Here is an 18,178-nt window from a genome sequence, read left to right on the forward strand (position 1 = left end):
ATATAAATGTATTATTTTCAAATTGTCTTTTTAGTTAGTTGTAGTTCCAAGAAAGCATTAAAATAATTCTCTGAAATGAGACTTGTTTGTTTTCATAGGTTGCATTGATTGATTTTAGTTCATAATTCTTTAGGTTTTATTACTGTCCATTGAGTTACTAAATGTTAACTGATCATTGTGACCTTACAGATTATCTTTTTAGAGTATGTTTTAAGTCATAAATAAAGAGTAGTTCCTTTTATATAGAAGAGAATGTATATACAGCTTTGGGGTTTTAATAATCTCAGCATTTAAAGCAAATTATTTTTGGTTTTACCATGAAAATAACTTTCCTCATTTTTATCCAGTCTCTAGGTATTTTTTTCAAGTGGCTAGGAAAAATTCACAGTGGAAAAACTTAGGTACTTACGTTCTGCTTGGTAGAAATAAATTTGATTATAAAAACCTGTATTCTAAACATATTTTTAAATTATAGAATTTCTCCTAATTATAGGAGTAAAATATGTTCATTGTAGATAACTTGGGGGGTGCCTGGGTGGCTCAGTCGTTAAGTGTCTGCCTTCGGCTCAGGTCATGTTCCGGGGGTCCTGGGATCGAGCCCCTCATCGGGCTCCCTGCTCGGCAGGAAGCCTGCTTCTCCCTCTCCCACTCCCCCTGCTTGTGTTCCCTCTCTTGCTGTGTCTCTCTCTGTCAAATAAATAAATAAAAAACCTTTAAAAAAAAAAAAACTTGGAAAATGCAGGGTATTTAAAGAGGTGGGGAAAGCCACTTAAAGTGGTGTTTGTACTTTTTATACAAATTTACATACTGATTTTTCACTTAATAGTGTATTGTGAGCATTTAAAAGAAATCATTTCTAAAGCCTAAAATTGGTAAATCTGTAGTAATTAAGTGAAGAGTCAGAAGACTTGGAAGCTCAGAAAAATTGTCAATGCAAAATACATGAAACTATCTGAGGTTTCATTTCAGGGAGTTCATTACAGGCTTTCTTTAAAATAAACCAAGATATTAATTTTAAAAGATCTCTATTTCCCCTGTTGAAGAAATTATGTGAAATAGACATCAACTGATCAGACTTTTTCTATTTGAATACTTGTTAAACAAGAGGTCATGAGAGAGGAACAGTTTTCTAAATCAGAAGAACAAAAAAAGAACAAAGGGAAATTATTTTACTTCATGCGAAGTTTATCATGTTACTTTCCAACTTCCTTTTCATTAGTGGGATAAAGGGTACACAATTCAGACAGTTAGGTGATCTGGATTTAGTTTCCATAAGCCTAAGTTTCTCCTGCGTGAAAGGAAGGGATACTATTGGAAAAAATTTAAATTCCCTTGTAGTGAAATATATGTGGGAAAGAAGATATGTGTGTGTGTTTAAAGAGGTGTTTAATATATATATATTTTCATGTATTACATCTGTATATGAATAAATAATATATAAGAAAAATAAAAGATATCTATATATTCATATATCTCCATATATTCATATATATCTATATGAAAGAGGAAATATATATATATTTTATATATATATGAAAGAGAATAGACCTATAAATCGGAGAGTGTCTTCCTGATACTTATTCTCTATTGGGGAAACATATTTAATAATCAAAACCCTGGATTTGATTGGTCTTAATTTGGCTGTCAATTCTAGATAATTAGTAATTATGCTGGCTTCTAAATAAAAATCTTGTGAGAAAGGACACTGGATTAAAAGTCAGAATACTTGATTCTCATCCTTGCTCTATTATTAATGAATTATCTTTCTCTGGATAAGCCACTTAGCTTCTCTGGTTTTTCTCATTTTTTAAATAGGCTGGTAGACTAGATGTCCAATAAGTTCCATCCCAGCTCATAAAATATGGTTGTAGGACTATTCCAGTTCAATAATTTATTGATGCTAGTTTCTAAAAATTATTCTATCATCCTAATAGTCAAGCAAAATGTCAGAAAGTGAGGTATTTAACATTTCTAACAAAATGTTTACATTATTTAAGGAATGTGAGCAAAATAAAGATATGCACATTTATATATGAAAGATATAGTATATACATAGTAAAATATACATATGAAAAATATTTAATTTATATTCACATATAATTGCCATTTTATAGGAGAAAAATTTAAACTAAATACAAAAATTTTCTTATCTCTTTCTCGCAGTCTCAATCCCTAATTGTTTTTCACATCATTATATTTTAAAGAAATAGATTTTACCAAATCAAGTCCTCATCCATTTATTCATTCATTCATTTTGAATCATTACTTCAACTAATTCATACAGAGTACCAACTATCAACAATGTTACAGGTACTAAGGATACTTCATGGTACCTATATGGAAGGTTATAGTTTCTGCCTTCCTTCAGTTTAGAGTCTATGGGGAAGGAAGACATTTAACCAATGATGACACAAAAATATAAATCTGAAATTGTGGTGAAAGCCAAGAAGGTAAAAGAATAGGGACCTAATTTGGACTTGGGAGTCAGGAAAGATCTCTCTGAAAAATGACGTTTAGGAGGAAGCTGCAGGGGTGAGTAGAAATTAACCAGTCCAGGTGAATGAGAATATGCATTCCAGGCAGAGAGAGCAGCATACATAAAAACACTCAGAAAACAAAGTGCTTTGGAGATTGGGAATCTAAAAGTCTTCACCTTGTGAGTGTGAAGGGAGTCTGGAGACCTAGGTCTTACAGACCCAGTCAAGTATTTGGGATTTTATTTAAAGAACTCTGGTCAATTTTGCAGTAATTTAAGCAAGATAGTAATATCATCAGATTTACATCTTTCAAAGAGAACTCTAACATTATATTGTGAATCAACTGATTCACAAAACAGAGACTTGGCAGTAGTTTCAATGAGAAAAGATTAAATGAGGGTGGTAACAATGGAAATAGTGAAAAAGAAACAGGTTCAAGATACATTTTGGAGGACAGACCAAACTCAATAATGGAATAGACCAAATTCAGTAATGGAATAAATATAAGTAAACAAAGGAGAGGTAAGTGGCAAAGGTGATAATCTGATTTATGGAATGTGCACGAGGGTGGATGAAGATGGCATTCACCGAGTGGAAGAGGAATTTAAGCATTTAGTTTTGAGAGAAAAGGAGTTATCAGAATATAGGAGTTAGAGAAAGAACAGCCGGAAAGGGTGAAAGGAAAACCAGAAAATATGTGTCACAGAGGCCAAGAAAATAAATTGTTTCCTGCAGATCATCATGGTCAGTATTGCTGCATATCAAGCAATAATGGAGCCTGAAAATAGTTCATTGGAAAACAAACACAATCTAAATGGAATAGTAGAGGCAAAAGCTGATTGACAAGCACATGAGGGGAGTTGAAAGGATGAGAAATTAGAGGAATTAAAGGAAGCATACACAGTTAACTTTTCTGAGAAGCATGCCCAGGAAAGGGAGCAGAAAGAGTGGTAAATGAAATATGGTGAATTAAAGATGGATAAGATCAGAACATATTTTGAATGCTTTTGGGAAAAGCCATTTAAAAAGTAAGATGATCAAAATTCAATAAAGAGGGAAGAAGAATATTAGAACAAATACATGTTCCTCACCTTGTTCTACAAAAGCCTCCTTGAGGGTCCCTCATCAGGTCTCTGGCTGATCTTACAATGCTCTTCCCTCTGTTCTCTTCCTTGGGCATGCTAAGAATTCTTCCAGGACCTTCAGCTTTGGAACCTTTGCACAAGCCCTACCTTCACAGGAATTCTCTTCCCCCTGTTAGTTGCTGGGCTGACCCTTCTCTGTTATCCAGGTCTTAGTTCTGGAAATGACCTCCCTGACCATCCACTGAATTCAAAGCCATCTCCAAATCTTCACATCCGGTTCCTTCTTATAATTCAGGCTCAGCTTCAGTATCCTTAGTGAAACCACCCCCGACCATCACCCAGTGTAAATTAGTAATCCTCCCCCATCCACTCAGTCATGCTGTTAACTGTTAGCATAGCAGATATCACATTTTCTTGTTTATGTATGTGTTTATATGTTTATGGTATATCACTTCCCTCTAGAATGTAGACCGTATGAAAGCAGGGGTCTCATTTTACTTGTTCAATGCCATATCCTCAGAATGTATGACAGTGCCTGGCATACAGTAGGGTGCTCAATAGAAGTTCATGTATTGGTTGGATGGTGAGTTCAATTTATGAGTCTGTCTTCTTAGAAAACATCTAGAAATTAAAAGGCACATTATTATAAGTTTTAATCAAATTCAGCACAAATATACAGGTAACAGATTAGGGGACTATAGTGAATAACATTATAATTTTGAAAATATTATAAAGGATTTCTTTTTAATAGATAATCTTAATGATTCTATTATCTCATCATAATATCTACTCTAACTTTCATCCCTCAGTTATGTACTACCTAATAGCAAGAGGTTTTTTGGAAGTACTTTGCTATTAGAAAGTAGTCAGTCTAGGGTGCCTGGGTGGCTCAGTCAGTTAAGTGCCTACCTTTGGCTCAGGCCATGATCCTAGAGTCCTGGGATAGAGTCCCACAGCAGACTCCCTGCTGAGTAGGGAGCCTGCTTCTTCCTCTCCCTCTGCCTCTCCTCCCCATTCGTCCTCTCTCTCTCTCAAATAAATAAATAAAATCTTAAAAAAAAAAAATAGTCTAGTGTAAAAAATTTACTATGGATAATCCATTTGGTGGATAAAACCTATGTATGAACTCAAGAGTGTATTTATATTCAGCAAACATTTATCAAGCCATGTACTATCCTAGGCATAATGGGATTAAAAAATGAATAAAATACGGGCGCCTGGGTGGCTCAGTTGGTTAAGCGACTGCCTTCGGCTCAGGTCATGATCCTGGAGTCCCTGGATCGAGTCCCGCATCGGGCTCCCTGCTCGGCAGGGAGCCTGCTTCTCCCTCTGACCCTCCCCCCTCTCATGTGCTCTCTGTCTCTCTCATTCTCTCTGTCTCAGATAAATAAATAAAATCTTTAAAAAAAATGAATAAAATGCAATAGATTGATCTCTATTAACTCAAAGATCTGTGAGTGATTAGAGATACAAAAGTTAACGAGACTGTTCTTTGAAAAGACTATAATACAGTTTGAACAAAGTAATGAGAGGTCCATTTGTTTTAACACCTCTGGGCCATGAGCTCTCACTTATATGAATTTAGACACCATACAAATGCTTTCATTCCTCTTAGGGGCAAATCATTAATACGAAATTCAGTTACCCTGGTATATAACACCTTTCCCCATATCAAGTGAATGTCATTTTCACAAAGAAGGGGGAGGGAGAAGGCTATTTTTGATGCCAGGGTTTCAGTGGAGCAATTAAGCATTGGCTGTAATAGGAGGAGGTTGCCATATGAAAAGAAGTACAACAAAGAGAATTATCGTGCTCAATGGTTGTGCAATGTCAGCTTATTATTTCTGGAAGGGCCTTAATATTAGAAAATGACTCTTCTTGAGTTACAGGGCCTGTAAAGCCAAGTAACTCAGAAAATACTGAGAAGGAATACAGGAGAAAATAATACAAAAATAAATAGCAATAGAAATTGTGTTGAGCTGAGCATGACCTTTGGAAAGAGAGGGAAGATTTTTGCATATCTAAGAAAATCTCATCACAGGCCTCCCTGAAAGATTAAAATGATTTCAATATTTTCCCATTTATTTAATGCAAACAGGTATGGCTTGCTCTGACAAAACGTCACATTTCCTACTCAGGTGCTATTATGCAGAGACAGAACAAGTTTATATGGGTTGCTCAAAGTCATTCTTAAAGACCAAGAATAAGTGCTGAAAATAATGATTGGAAATGTTTGTGTGCCAGAGATCTTTTTCTCACAAACATTTCTTTGGGCTTATTTCGTCTCAAAGGATTGGAAAGCATTATTAGCAATATATCTCATTCAAACAATAATGAGGAAACAGGTCATTCACCTTTTGAAAACTGCAGTATCTATTTAGATGTCATTTATCAGCTGTTCAATGGAAAGATTGAGGCAAAAGCAGAGGGAGGAATATTTCTGCACCCAGAGATTTCTGGATGAAAAAGAAGTATTCCTCTATATATTACTTCATATCTAGTTAACAGCACAGAATACAACTACTTTACCAATTTTAAATTTAGCACATAAAGTATGAATTTCCAAAATATTTTGAAATTGTTATGAGAAAGCTATCCTAAATATAATAAGTAAAAGCAGTATAAATACAGATTTGCTAACATTAAACTAGAGGGAAGCGTTTCCGTATCTTTCAAAGAAATTTCGAGTCATTAAGCAGTATTAATTCTTCTATCCAAATTTTTTGCTATAATAAACCAGTGACACATACTAACTAAAGCATAATACAGAATGCAATGGCTCTTCTGTTTTGTTTTTTTGCTCAGTGTCTAGCTTCTAAAAAGCAAAAGGCTATATAAAGAAAAGTGTATTATTTGAAAACAGAAATAAAATGCTGCTTTATCAGAAATTTCCACAAGGAAAAATGAAGAAAATCTGATTTTTGCTTTTTTGTGTGTGCATGCCTTCAGTCTGTTCCCACACTTGCAAGTAGCAACTTTAAACCTCTTGTTCCTTCTTTGTTACCCTGCAAAGACCTTGTTTCTTTCCACTATTTCACAGTGAGCACGACCGACTCATTTATAGATGGTTCCAGATTCAATCCATTTTGCTGCATGTTGAAATTAAAAAAAAAAAAGGTAAAAAACACCCTGCTTTAGTATGACTGGCCGGTTGTAATATATTTTACACGTCTGAGACCAAAAAATGTTCTGCTTTCAAGTTACTGCTTAAAATTGTCCCAGGCTATGGGTTTTAAGGTCACATTATGAATTTTTCCACATTTATGATTTCGACACATTTTATATTTAGCCTTTTGTGAAGAAGAATTTGTCTTTACCTTGAGCTGTGTTTGTGCTAGGCCATAAAATCAAGTGGTGACCCAGTGGAATCAATGGGGATGTTAAAGAGACTACAGCAAAAAGTCCAGACCAAGAAAGCCAGGGTGCCGAGTCTGAAGGAGATGAGACCTACATTCATAAATCTCCGTAAGTCAGCAGTCAAAATGCTGCTAAAAGTTCTTTGAGAAAGAACTGGGGTAGCGAATATGAAATGAAGGCCATTTTGATAAGGCTGTAAAATAATCATTAAACGTTGAGGGTTTTTAAATTACCAATTTATTTGTGAAACAGATATCCTTAACCTATTCCTGAATTTTCCTTTATATACCCCATATCTCCTTCCCTTCAAGACCAGACTCAGGGATAGAGTGGGAGAAAGAGATAGTCAGATCAGCACTGTCCACTATCCCCATTCTTTGGCCATGGAAAGCAGTATCTTTCAATTTTGATGTGCAACTTAGACGTTCATTTATTTATTCACAATTACATGCTATTGATCATAATCTTTCATTTACACCAGTTAAACATTTGAACTGAAAGAGATTCAATGATACGGTACAATTTACTATGGGTAATACATATTTCTAATTTCTGTAACTGTTTTATATATTACCAGAAATTTCATGAGACCCTTCACCACATGTAAATATATGTCTCACTAATCAACTTCGTAGTATTAAAGATATACCTTCTTTTTGTTGTTTTCTCAGTCTTGATCTTCCTTTTCAAAAATATTTCACTGTGACAAATACTGTATGCATAAATGTCTTTATAGATTGATACCAGGAAAAAAATTAGAATCAATAGGATTTCAGCCCATGTACACTGAGATTTCATTTTCTTATGAAACAGGAATATTTCATCTACTTCCTTATGATGCTGTCTATACACATTACCTCAAAAAATTAAAAAAAAAATTAAGAATATAAGCATACCATATCATGTCTATGATGTGGGGAATTTTTTTAATTTAAAATTGTAATTTTTCTGAATCTTTCAGTATACTATTTGCATGTGGCTTTCAGTCATTGTAGTCAAACTGAATTTAATCATTATATACAGCTTCAAAATATTTTAGGTAAACTTATCTTTACAAAACAAAGCATTTACTATACAAAAGATCACTCTTTAAAGAATTGCAGTTATAAATTATTTTGTTAAATGACTTCCCGTTTTATGCTGTGGTGTTCACTCATTTCTACTATAGAAAAGGAAATACAATATTCATAATTTCTACATGTGCAAAAGTATTAGACAGACTTACTTATTTTTCTTTGTCATTCAGAAGATGAAGATGAAACGTTGATTTCCTGTATAAAATTAGCCAAATCCCAAGAAAAGAAAATTAGTACTGTTAGCACAAAAGGAAAGGAAGAAATGACGATTGGATTGGATTCTATTTCGGCATCACTGGCTAGATCCAGCACTGCAACTGGTTGCAACTTGGCCGACATGTTATCCCACAATGAAGGTGAAGTTCAGATGTGGAACAGCTGGAAGACTTTTCCAGAAAACCCTCTCTGGACATGTGCTGATTTCCAAATTGCCCAAATTGGACCCTGGAACAACTGTTCTCGCTGCACTCACCACCCACCACTTAAGCCTTCTTATACAGATTCGGATCTCCCACACTCTTGGGTAAGTTTGTAAGCCAAAGCAATGTATGATCTCATCTGGATGTTTTAACGAAAGTGCTAATCAGTCAAATTTATCAGTATCAGGAAAGTTACTAGAACTAGAGTTGTCTTTCCAAAAACCAATGTAGCTCTTGTGACTTTTGCTATCATGTTACTATTGTGTATATACCTCGTGTTCAAATAAACTACTGCACAGTATTTTTTAGAGATTTTTTTTTTTTTTTTTTTTAGTTGAGGGAAGACTTTGGATGTTCATTCAGATCAAGATGTGGATTGAATTGTCTAAATCACTGCGGTGGTCATGAAGTTTCACTGACAAATAATAGCTAATTTAAATAAGCGTTTTCCATGTGCCTGCCATTCTTCTAAGTACTTTATTATTTTATTTAAATCTCACAACAACCCTGTAAGGTAGGGAAAGTTATTCTAATACTGATTTCCCCATTTTATGATTGAGAAAAATGAGGCACAAAAAAGTTAGCAACAGGTACAATATCACAGAGCTAACAAAAAGTGGAGCCAAGATCTAGAACCTAGACAGTCTTATGCTAAGGATCCTGCTTTTAGCTTATATATTGTGTTTCCCATACACTAAACTAGGCCCTAAGGCAATATGGTGCAAGAGAAAGAGTATGGACTCTGGAGTTACACAAAATTGGGTTTGCATCCAAGCTCTGCTACTTGTTTGGCTTGGGCAAATGATTAAAACCTTTCAACTTATTTTTCCCAATTATAAAATGGAAATAGTAATATTAAATTCATGAGGTAATTGAGAAACCGAAACTAAATAACACAAATATCCTAGGACTTAAGAGTAATTTTTGTTCACCTTGATTGTAGGTTACTTAAGGCATGTGTTTTGTACCTTCATTTCTCTGCAGTTCATGGTCATTTGTACTTGTAGTGAATAAATGGAACAACTTTGTGTTTCTAGGATCCCTACTCTATACCATTTTGCTCTAAGAATCCGTCTCTCACTAGACAGATGCTACATTTCATGGTGCATTAGAGCTCTCTGAAGAGGCTTGGAGTCCTTTTCACCTTTCAAGACTTGTGTATTAAGTTAGGTCTTTGCAGACTAGAGCTAAAGTAATCTGTGTTCAAAGTACCACATTAAATATTACAGGTGTCTAGCAGCAGACTTGGAACTGATAAAACTGTCCAACATCAATTATTTTTAGGAACGTCTCTGCCACTTCCTTAGCTTCATCTTCTTTTTTGGGGCCACTGGACTTAGCAGCCTTCTTCCTGGAGTACTTTCTTAGAGAGCAGCTGGTTAATATAATTAGGAACTACTTCTGAAGACTCCTCTTGACAGCTTCAGAATCAGGATCAAGAATAATGACTACTTGGCAAGTAGTAAAGCTGGTGTATAAGAATCTAAATTCACATATTTAGAGCTTCTTTTAAGAGTAAAATCTGGAATCCTTAACTTGGCAGTCCTGGATTTTAGCAATCTGACCTCAACCTAACTGTTCAGCATCGTCTACAACTTCTTCCTTGTGTATTTCCTGTGCTGGACTGCCAAACTGGAATGATTTGCTTATTCCTAATGACTGTCTTGTACTTTCCTGCCTCTCCATCTTTGTGTTTACGTATTGGCCTCCACCTAGCATGTTATCCTCGCCTTTAACCATTAGCCTAGCCCTTAAGACTCAGATTACTTTGTTGTCCTTTAGAAAGACTTCCTGGGTCATGCCAGATTGAAGTAATCACTCCTTCCTTTGAAATTCTAGAGAATTTAAAGGCATTATTCTTCCATTATATATTTATCAAACTCATATTGGCGTCACTGTGGATCAGTTTGCAGTATTGGGCACTGGGGCACATACACTGCCCCTGTCTTCACGGAGCTCACCGTACTCTACCTTACAGTGGAATTAGTTGAGCATTTGTTTATTTGCTATAGGTAATTTATCTTTGTATCCTCCATAGTCCCTAAAATATGATGGGTCCTCGATTAATATTTGAGTGGCATTTGCTAACTAAATGAATGGAGCTTGAGAAACCAATGGATTTTGTTTCCATAGACCTACATAAAATATTTGTCCCCATTCTTCTGTTCTTATATTAATCCAATTACACATAAACTCAGTTATTGTCTATGTGTGTCTGTGAATGTGTGTCTAGATTTAATTATATATACATAGTAATGTTTTTCTTTTCGTGGTGGTTTTGTCTGTTTTAGTACATAACTAAATGATTAAGTAAATGAGTTTTATCTGCAGAAGGTCAAACATAGCTACAGAATACTCAGAATTTCAGATGATAATGTTCAGCATTTGTGACAGGAAAACCTCACTGGATTTGGAGAGAGAGTTCAAGAACATGCTAGAGTTAAATTGGTTTGGTAACCTTAATGAGACCACTTACACTCAGGGATTTGAGACACAGAATGAAAGAAGTTGGATGAGTGCAAATTATTATTTTTATATTCTACACATATATTCTATAATAATACCAAGTGAAAAATACCCACTTTCATTTTAGCATAGCTGGTATTTTTTTCTGTAGTAATTGCAGGGTTATTATTTGGGTTATACTTTAACTTTCATTCTATAGAAGGTACAGAAGGCAAATGGCGTTGAGGGAAAAGTTGTGCTTCTGAAATGAGTGTTACTTACCATCAATGACAGGTAGTCAGAGGTGACATTTTTGCAATTTTAAAGGGTAAAAGTGTGACCATATTTTTTTTTAAATCTACCAACATATGCAGATATGCTGGAGCTGAGCCAAAACCCCACATTTCAGGGAAAATGAAACCAGTCCACAAAGACACTAGTTTCTCCTTGACTTGAGAAATTTCAGCAACAGTAGATTCCAGTGTCTTTGATCCTGTTATCAAAGCAGAGGTTTTTTTTGTTTGTTTGTTTTTAAAGATTTTATTTATTTATTCATGAGAGACAGAGAGAGAGAGAGGCAGAGGGAGAAGCAGGCTCCCAAGGAACAGAGAGCCCGACGCGGGACTCAATCCCAGGACCCTGGGATCATGACCTGAGCCGAAGGCAGACGCTTAACCATCTGAGCCACCCAGGCACCCTCAAAGCAGAGTTTTCAGAGGGCCTGAAATTGACGTGTCTTCCAGAAAGTTCCAGAAAGTGATAATCCCACGGCAGGCTCATACTCTCAATGCTGGTTCTGATAGAACTGGGTTTAACGCCAACTCTGACATCACCAGCACAGTGAGCTTAGGCAAACTCCTCACCCTCTTTAACCCACTAATTCCAATTCTGGACATTGCTATCAGACCCTGCTCATCCCCCCTCTTCTGAGTGACTCTTTCTGTACCGAAAACACCCATCTGTAAAACAAGGTTATCGACATATACCATGTGGGGCTGTTGGGAAGGTGTAAGGAAATGGTGCCAGGACTCAGGTGATACTCAGGTTCATTCAGGTGAAACAAAGAATCCAGAGGCTTGCGCTGGTCTTGGAAAGAAGCAGTATTTTAGTCAGTGGAAATACCATAAACAAACTGAAATCAGACAGGGAATGTATTATTTGTGAAGGGCTTTTCACAGAAGTCAACAGGAGGAGGATGAGACACCCACAGATCTTTAACGTGCAGTTTAGTTGTTTGCAAGGTCTATGGGATCTGGAGTGTGGGGGACGATAAGTGATTATGGAATTGATACAAACTGAGAAAGGTAAAGACCAGATTTATGCAAGTGTATACTCCACAAGAGAAGTGTGCAAGGAAAAACTACTTAAGGATGCAGGGTTTTTTCCCATATCTGAGGTGAGTGGTGTAGAGAGGGGATTTCAGATGCATTTAAGAAAGGTAATAGTGGAGGTAACCAAAAATGATATTTGAAGCCAAGTGTTTACAATCACTTTACAAGAAGAGTGATTGAAGGGTACTTACGATGAAGCTCGGCATGCTAAGAGCTTGAAACATCTTAACAAAAGAGGAAAGTGAGTCAGAAGAGGCTTGGTTGGGAAGAAGGGCAAGAAAGAATAAAATACATGTGTTGCAAAGGAGATGAGACCTTCCCTTAGTATAATGTTATGATAATAGCAAACATACTTTTCACAACCTGGGATAATTTTTCAGATTTATGAGAAGGATAAACAACTTCTTTTTTTTTGTAATATAAAGCAATGGAAGTAATCTTGACATGAAAAGGAGGAGCAAATATCCATTTCTCCCTTTTATGTCTAAAATATTTTATAAAAATAGTGCCATACATTTAAAAAGTGATAATAGCAAAAGCTCTTTCAGGAAGAAGAAAAGTCAAAGGCCTGAAATAACAGAACAGAGACCCAAGTACAGGATAATTCCAATACAATGTGGATAGAAAAGTAATAATGAGAATTGGATAAAAATCAAAGAAAAACAAGTGAGGTTTATATGCAGAATCTCAAGGTGAGAAAATAAACAGAGCTCTACTGAAAGCATCTTCAAGTACATGAGAAGAGGATGAGAAGAGTGGAGAAGAGTGGAGCGCTAAGGTCTTGTTGGCATAATATGTGAACTACTGCACAACTGCCCCAGAAGAGAAACATGGCTAATGGAAGATTTCTCTAGGGAACTGTTTCAGTGAGAGGAACAGGATGTGTACTGAAGCTCACCAAGAAATAAAGGAACAAAATATTTTACAATTAACCTTTTGATTCAAATGGGGAGTAGTGAACCCTCTAATTACTGACATGGGGGGACCCACAGACCCACTGCTGAATGGTATAGGAGTTTTTATGCTGACCAAGAAAACTACTGATCTGTGGGAAAGAAGTGACCAAAGCAGGATCAGCTGTTTGGGGGCCTCTTCTACTTTCTGTTCTCCACCTTGGCAATCTGTCGCAGTGTCTCCGACCCTGGTCTGCTTTCTTCAATCAACATGACATTGTCATTACCAGATTAATCTACCAGATTAATTTACTTGACTAATCTACCTGCTTAATGATTCCAAAGCTCAAATCTAATGTTACTGCTCCCCTCACAAGCCTTTAAATATCTCCCCAACACCGACAGGGTCAAATGCAAACTCATTCACCTAATCTGCCCTCTTCACTAGATCCCCACAAGTCTCTTTCACAGACACACTCTGCCGTCGGCAAGGTGATACCAAACACAGTGATTTTTCTCCATCTTCATAGCTCTGTTTATACTGTTTCCTCATTTAGTCCTTCCTTTCTTCCCTATCTATATGATGAATAGTATGGAAGTTTAAAAGTGTAGATGGATAAGTAAGAATCCATGATGTACACTTTGAAGAAAAAAAATATATATATATGTATATAAATATATAAAAAAGAATGAAGATTCAGAGGACCAGTAAAAAGAGAGTAAGAAAACACATAGTTTAGAAAGAAAGGATGTGTTAATTTCATAGATTCCACCATTTTCTTTGTGCATTAGTGATGTTAGACTCCTACCAAAAAGCCTTTGTGGTCCCACTGAATAAGACATTCTAAGAAGACTGCTCACATATCCACCCAAAGGGAGGCAGGCTATGAACCATCCATGCATAATTTCTCATAGTTTCATGCCCTTGTGTTCAACTCTGACAGCAAAAACCATTTGTTAGAACAGCTTTAAACTTTTATCAGCTGACACTGGAATTATGGGAGTATGGAAAGAGAACATGGATTCAATGAATAGATTTGGACAACTTGTGAAAAGGCAGAGTAAATGATAATCTAGACTGAGAAAATCAAAAGGAAAAACAGAAAAATGTGATACAAAAATACCAAAAGATAATCTATAATTTACTACATGCTGCCCTGAAATAGATGAACTTGAGAATTGAGATTCTAAAAATAATTTTAAAAACCTAAATGAACAAGAATGAATAATGAATTATGAATATTTTACATGGAAAATTTTAACTAAACCAGTATGTTTGGTGGAAGGAGAATTAACATTTACCCAAGAGAAGAGTCTGAAAAATAGGAGATGCTGCAACAGCTTACTGATTCTTTCATTCCTTCATTCATCCACTCATTCACTTGTGAGCAAATTCATGTTAAGTGCCTCCCGAGCCACTTAGTGTATGAATGTACAAGCTTAGAAGTGTGTACGTGGGAGGATGGCCAACCTATTGTTTCATATTATAATGAGAGTTTATGGGTTAAATGGACAAACCAAAAAGGAAGGGAATAATCACAATCCTTGGTATAAAAATCCACTAGGATGGCAAACACATTAAAGACAAAAGTCATATTTTGAGTGTGTAGTATGGTATGTTGGAGGCCATATTACTCATCAAAGGAGCACAGGTTGAGGCCAGGAGCATCACATGGGAGTTCAACTCTGTCACTTACTAGAATCACTGTGGGTCAGTTTGCTTAATCTCCAGTCTTCTGCCCCCTCATCTTTAGAATGAAGGAGAGCTATCTATTAATTTTAAGATCTTATTTTATTTTTGTTTTTACGTTCAATGTTTGGGGCTATGAGGACACACTGAGGGTGATGAATTCTATGTACAAAAAGGTTAGTGCATAAAGATTTTCTCTCAGCTTTGTCAAAGCAGCTCTTTTTTCACTCTTCCGATGACCATTGGTGACCTTATTTCTATCATTTTTTTTTCCTAAGCTATTTTAGGTTTGGGTTTCTTTTCTTTTCCCTAACTGTACTTCCTCTGTCCCAGCTACTTCCTCTCTCTCTCCCTCATGTTCTGAACCAGAAACTGTAGATGTGAATATAGACTTCACTTGGGATACAGCCAAGTTCTCCTGGCCATGCAGACTTCTTCATGAACCAAAATGTCCACATTTCCATTCTCAGAAGCTAAGAAGGCTTCTGCCATTCACAAAGAACATTTTGAATGTCATTTCAGAGGACTGAATTTTGCTTTGAAAAATGGGTGAGTGAAGTTGAAGTAAGATTGTAGAGAGGGGAGCAGAAGAGCAGGGGCTATGCAGGGTAAAGGAGTCCTGGGTTGGAATGAGACACCCTCTTTTGCCACCACCCCTCACCACATATACACACATACCCTTGGTACCACCCTGAGTGGTTATGCCTTTGAGATCTTGTTCTGACCAGGCAGGCACATCGAAATAATGATGATCATGGCTTCCATTGACCTAGCACTTGACCGTGTTTCAGGTGCTTTTATATATGCGATCTTTGTATCATGATTCATTAAGGTGGTGTTATTGCCCCCATTTTTATGATAAAAATCTGAAGCTAAAGAGGTTGAATAATTCATGCAATGTAATAGTAAGTGGCAGAGCTGGATTTTTAAGCTCACATCTATAACAGTCCAAAGTTTTCCTGCAAAGATCACGGCTTTGTAAGGTTTGAGACTAGGCTGGTAACTTATCTCTGCTTTGCTCATTTGTAAAAACGAAGACATTAGTTCCTACCTCACAGTGTAAAATGAAATGATCCATGTGAAAGTGTCAATTCAAGGTAGGGGCTTAATAGCTTAATAACTAGAGTCCCTGCCTTCAAGGTAAAATATAACTTTTCTCATATTTTATCTTATACTAGTTCTGTGAATTAGGCAAAAATTGCTGCCATTTTACACATGGAGTAATTGAGGCACAAGAAAGATTGAGGGACCTGTGGTCCCGCAGCAGATGATGGCAGATACTGAACATCAGCCTCCTAACTCTTAGTCCAGACTTTTCCTATCAGTAAGTTGTCTTTTTAGTTTTTTGTTTTGTTTTGTTTTTCAAAAGAAAGATAAACAGTACAGGGTAGAAATTCCATGTGTGTTGGAGCCAAATAAGCCTGGTCTGGAACTGTGTGACTAAGCCAATTGATTTCTCTGAGTTTCAGTTTCTTATCTATTAAATAGACATAATGAAGATTTCTATGTGGAATTCTTGTGAGAATTAGATGTAAAGTGTTTCACTGTACCTGATACCCAGTTGGAACTTAATGAAGAAGAGCTACTATTTTTAGTGACAATTATTACTATTTAATTATAATGTACAGTTATGTGTTTATAATTATTTATCCTTCACTCAATGAACACAGCATAATGTCTAGGGTATCAAGTATTGTCCTGGGCTGTGGGGTCACAAAGATGGCTAAGACACCTACTTGGCATTAGGGTCTCACCATCAGTAAATCTGTGATATCATATCATATGCGATAATGTTGTATTAAATGTACATACTAGCTTTCACTTATCTTTAAGATTTTTTTTTTACTTAGTTTGCCCAATTTTCCCCTGGAGATAAGAAAGCCAGAACTGCTTAGTTCAAATGTACACAGTATGGGTAGGGTGAAATTCTGCTTTTAGCTTCCTGGGGCTGCCATAGTGACTGCACCATGCCGACAAAAAGATGTGGGGATGCCTGGGTGGCTCAGTCAATTAAGCGTCTGACTTTGGCTCAGGTCATGATCTCAGGGTCCTGGGACTTAGTCCCACATCCTCGGGCTCCTCAATCAATGGGACTCTGCTTGTCTCTCTGCCCCACCCCCAACCTCCCACTCATACTCTCTCTTTCTCAAATAAATAAATAAAATCTTAAAAAAAAAAAAAAAGGTGGGGCTGGGGATGTATGTGCTGTGCTTACCATTACCCTTTTCTGACTTCCCAAATTATCACCATATTAACAGCATGTTACTTACATAAAGTTATTTTAGCTTTTAAAGGCTCCTTTCATATATTTATCATAGCCATATCACACATGCATTTCATGATATTTTATTTCAGAGTCAGAATATAACTCTCAGGCATAACTCACCTTTTTAAGAAGAGAATGAAAAATGAAGGAAAAGAAATTCATGTTCCCTCTCCTTCCTAGGAAGTTGTAAAGCAACTGGTTGAACTCACTCTAAAAACCCATATGAATATTCAGTGTAAGATCTTTATGCATCTCGTGGTTCCTAGCTATTAAATACAACTGTACTGATAAATAGTTGGATTAGAAATATGGCCTTATTTGCAGCTCACCGTAAGCCCAACCCGAACTGAAGCCCACATCTCATTCACAGAAAGGGATTTTTAGCCAGGATACAAAATGGAGTAAGTTCAAGAAGTCATTTATTAATTCCCTGAACACGTTGTTGTGGAATATTTACATTAAGGAGGATAAAATGTCAGGTGGAAGCAGGCACTGTGAACCTCATAGTCCAATGAAAGACAAACATAGAAATAATCACACGAATAAACACGAAATTGAAAGCTTTGATAAGGACTATGAGAGCTCTGCAGGTCGGTGAAGGCCTATAATAAACAAATTTGATCTAGTCAAGGAGTCAGGAAAAACTTATAGGGGTAATGATGATTGAACCCAAATCTGATGAAAGCAGTGGGAGTTAGTGAGCCAAAGCTAAGGAGGATGCGACATCGGTCAGGATGGCGGGGGCAGAGCAAGAAGATATGGTACAAGGTAAGTCTGGGGAAGGAGTCACACCACTATGGCTTAACTGCTTCTCCTAAGTTTTGTGTTTTGTGCCCAAAAAGCAGTGGGAAGCTATACAAGAAGTCTTTTAAGCCAGTGGCTTGGGGTTGTTTTTGTTGTTTGTTTGTTCCTTCTTTGTTGAGGGTGTGAGATATGTGCTGAAGCTTGTAGTCCGAAAAGATCCCTCTCCGTAGTGATGGGCCTAGACTGGGGGCAGAAACAGGTGCAAGATGATGGTGACTTGAACTGTGGTGGTAGAAAGAAGAGATGAATAAAAAGCTCTCGGGCTCGTAGACTTATGTCTCCAACGTACACCTTTCTCCAAACGAAAGAAATGTCAGTTTTGAAAGTCATCTTTT

The 18,178-nt window shown here is 36.5% G+C and overlaps 1 protein-coding gene across 2 annotated transcripts in view; it reads left to right on the forward strand.

Moving 5' to 3' along the window:
- The window catches only part of SAMSN1 (SAM domain, SH3 domain and nuclear localization signals 1), a 248,619-nt gene that overhangs the window by 158,539 nt on the left and 71,902 nt on the right, over positions 1–18,178 (forward strand). For both annotated transcript variants that reach the window (XM_035015130.1, XM_035015131.1), the window contains 2 exons: positions 6,901–7,027; positions 8,166–8,518. In XM_035015130.1, the coding sequence (XP_034871021.1) occupies positions 6,901–7,027; positions 8,166–8,518 (480 nt within the window). The remainder of the gene's footprint in view (positions 1–6,900; positions 7,028–8,165; positions 8,519–18,178) is intronic.

This window comes from Mirounga leonina, unplaced genomic scaffold (assembly GCF_011800145.1).
Source record: "Mirounga leonina isolate KUSES-001 unplaced genomic scaffold, KU_Mleo_1.0 Mir_169, whole genome shotgun sequence".
Lineage (NCBI taxonomy): Eukaryota > Metazoa > Chordata > Mammalia > Carnivora > Phocidae > Mirounga > Mirounga leonina.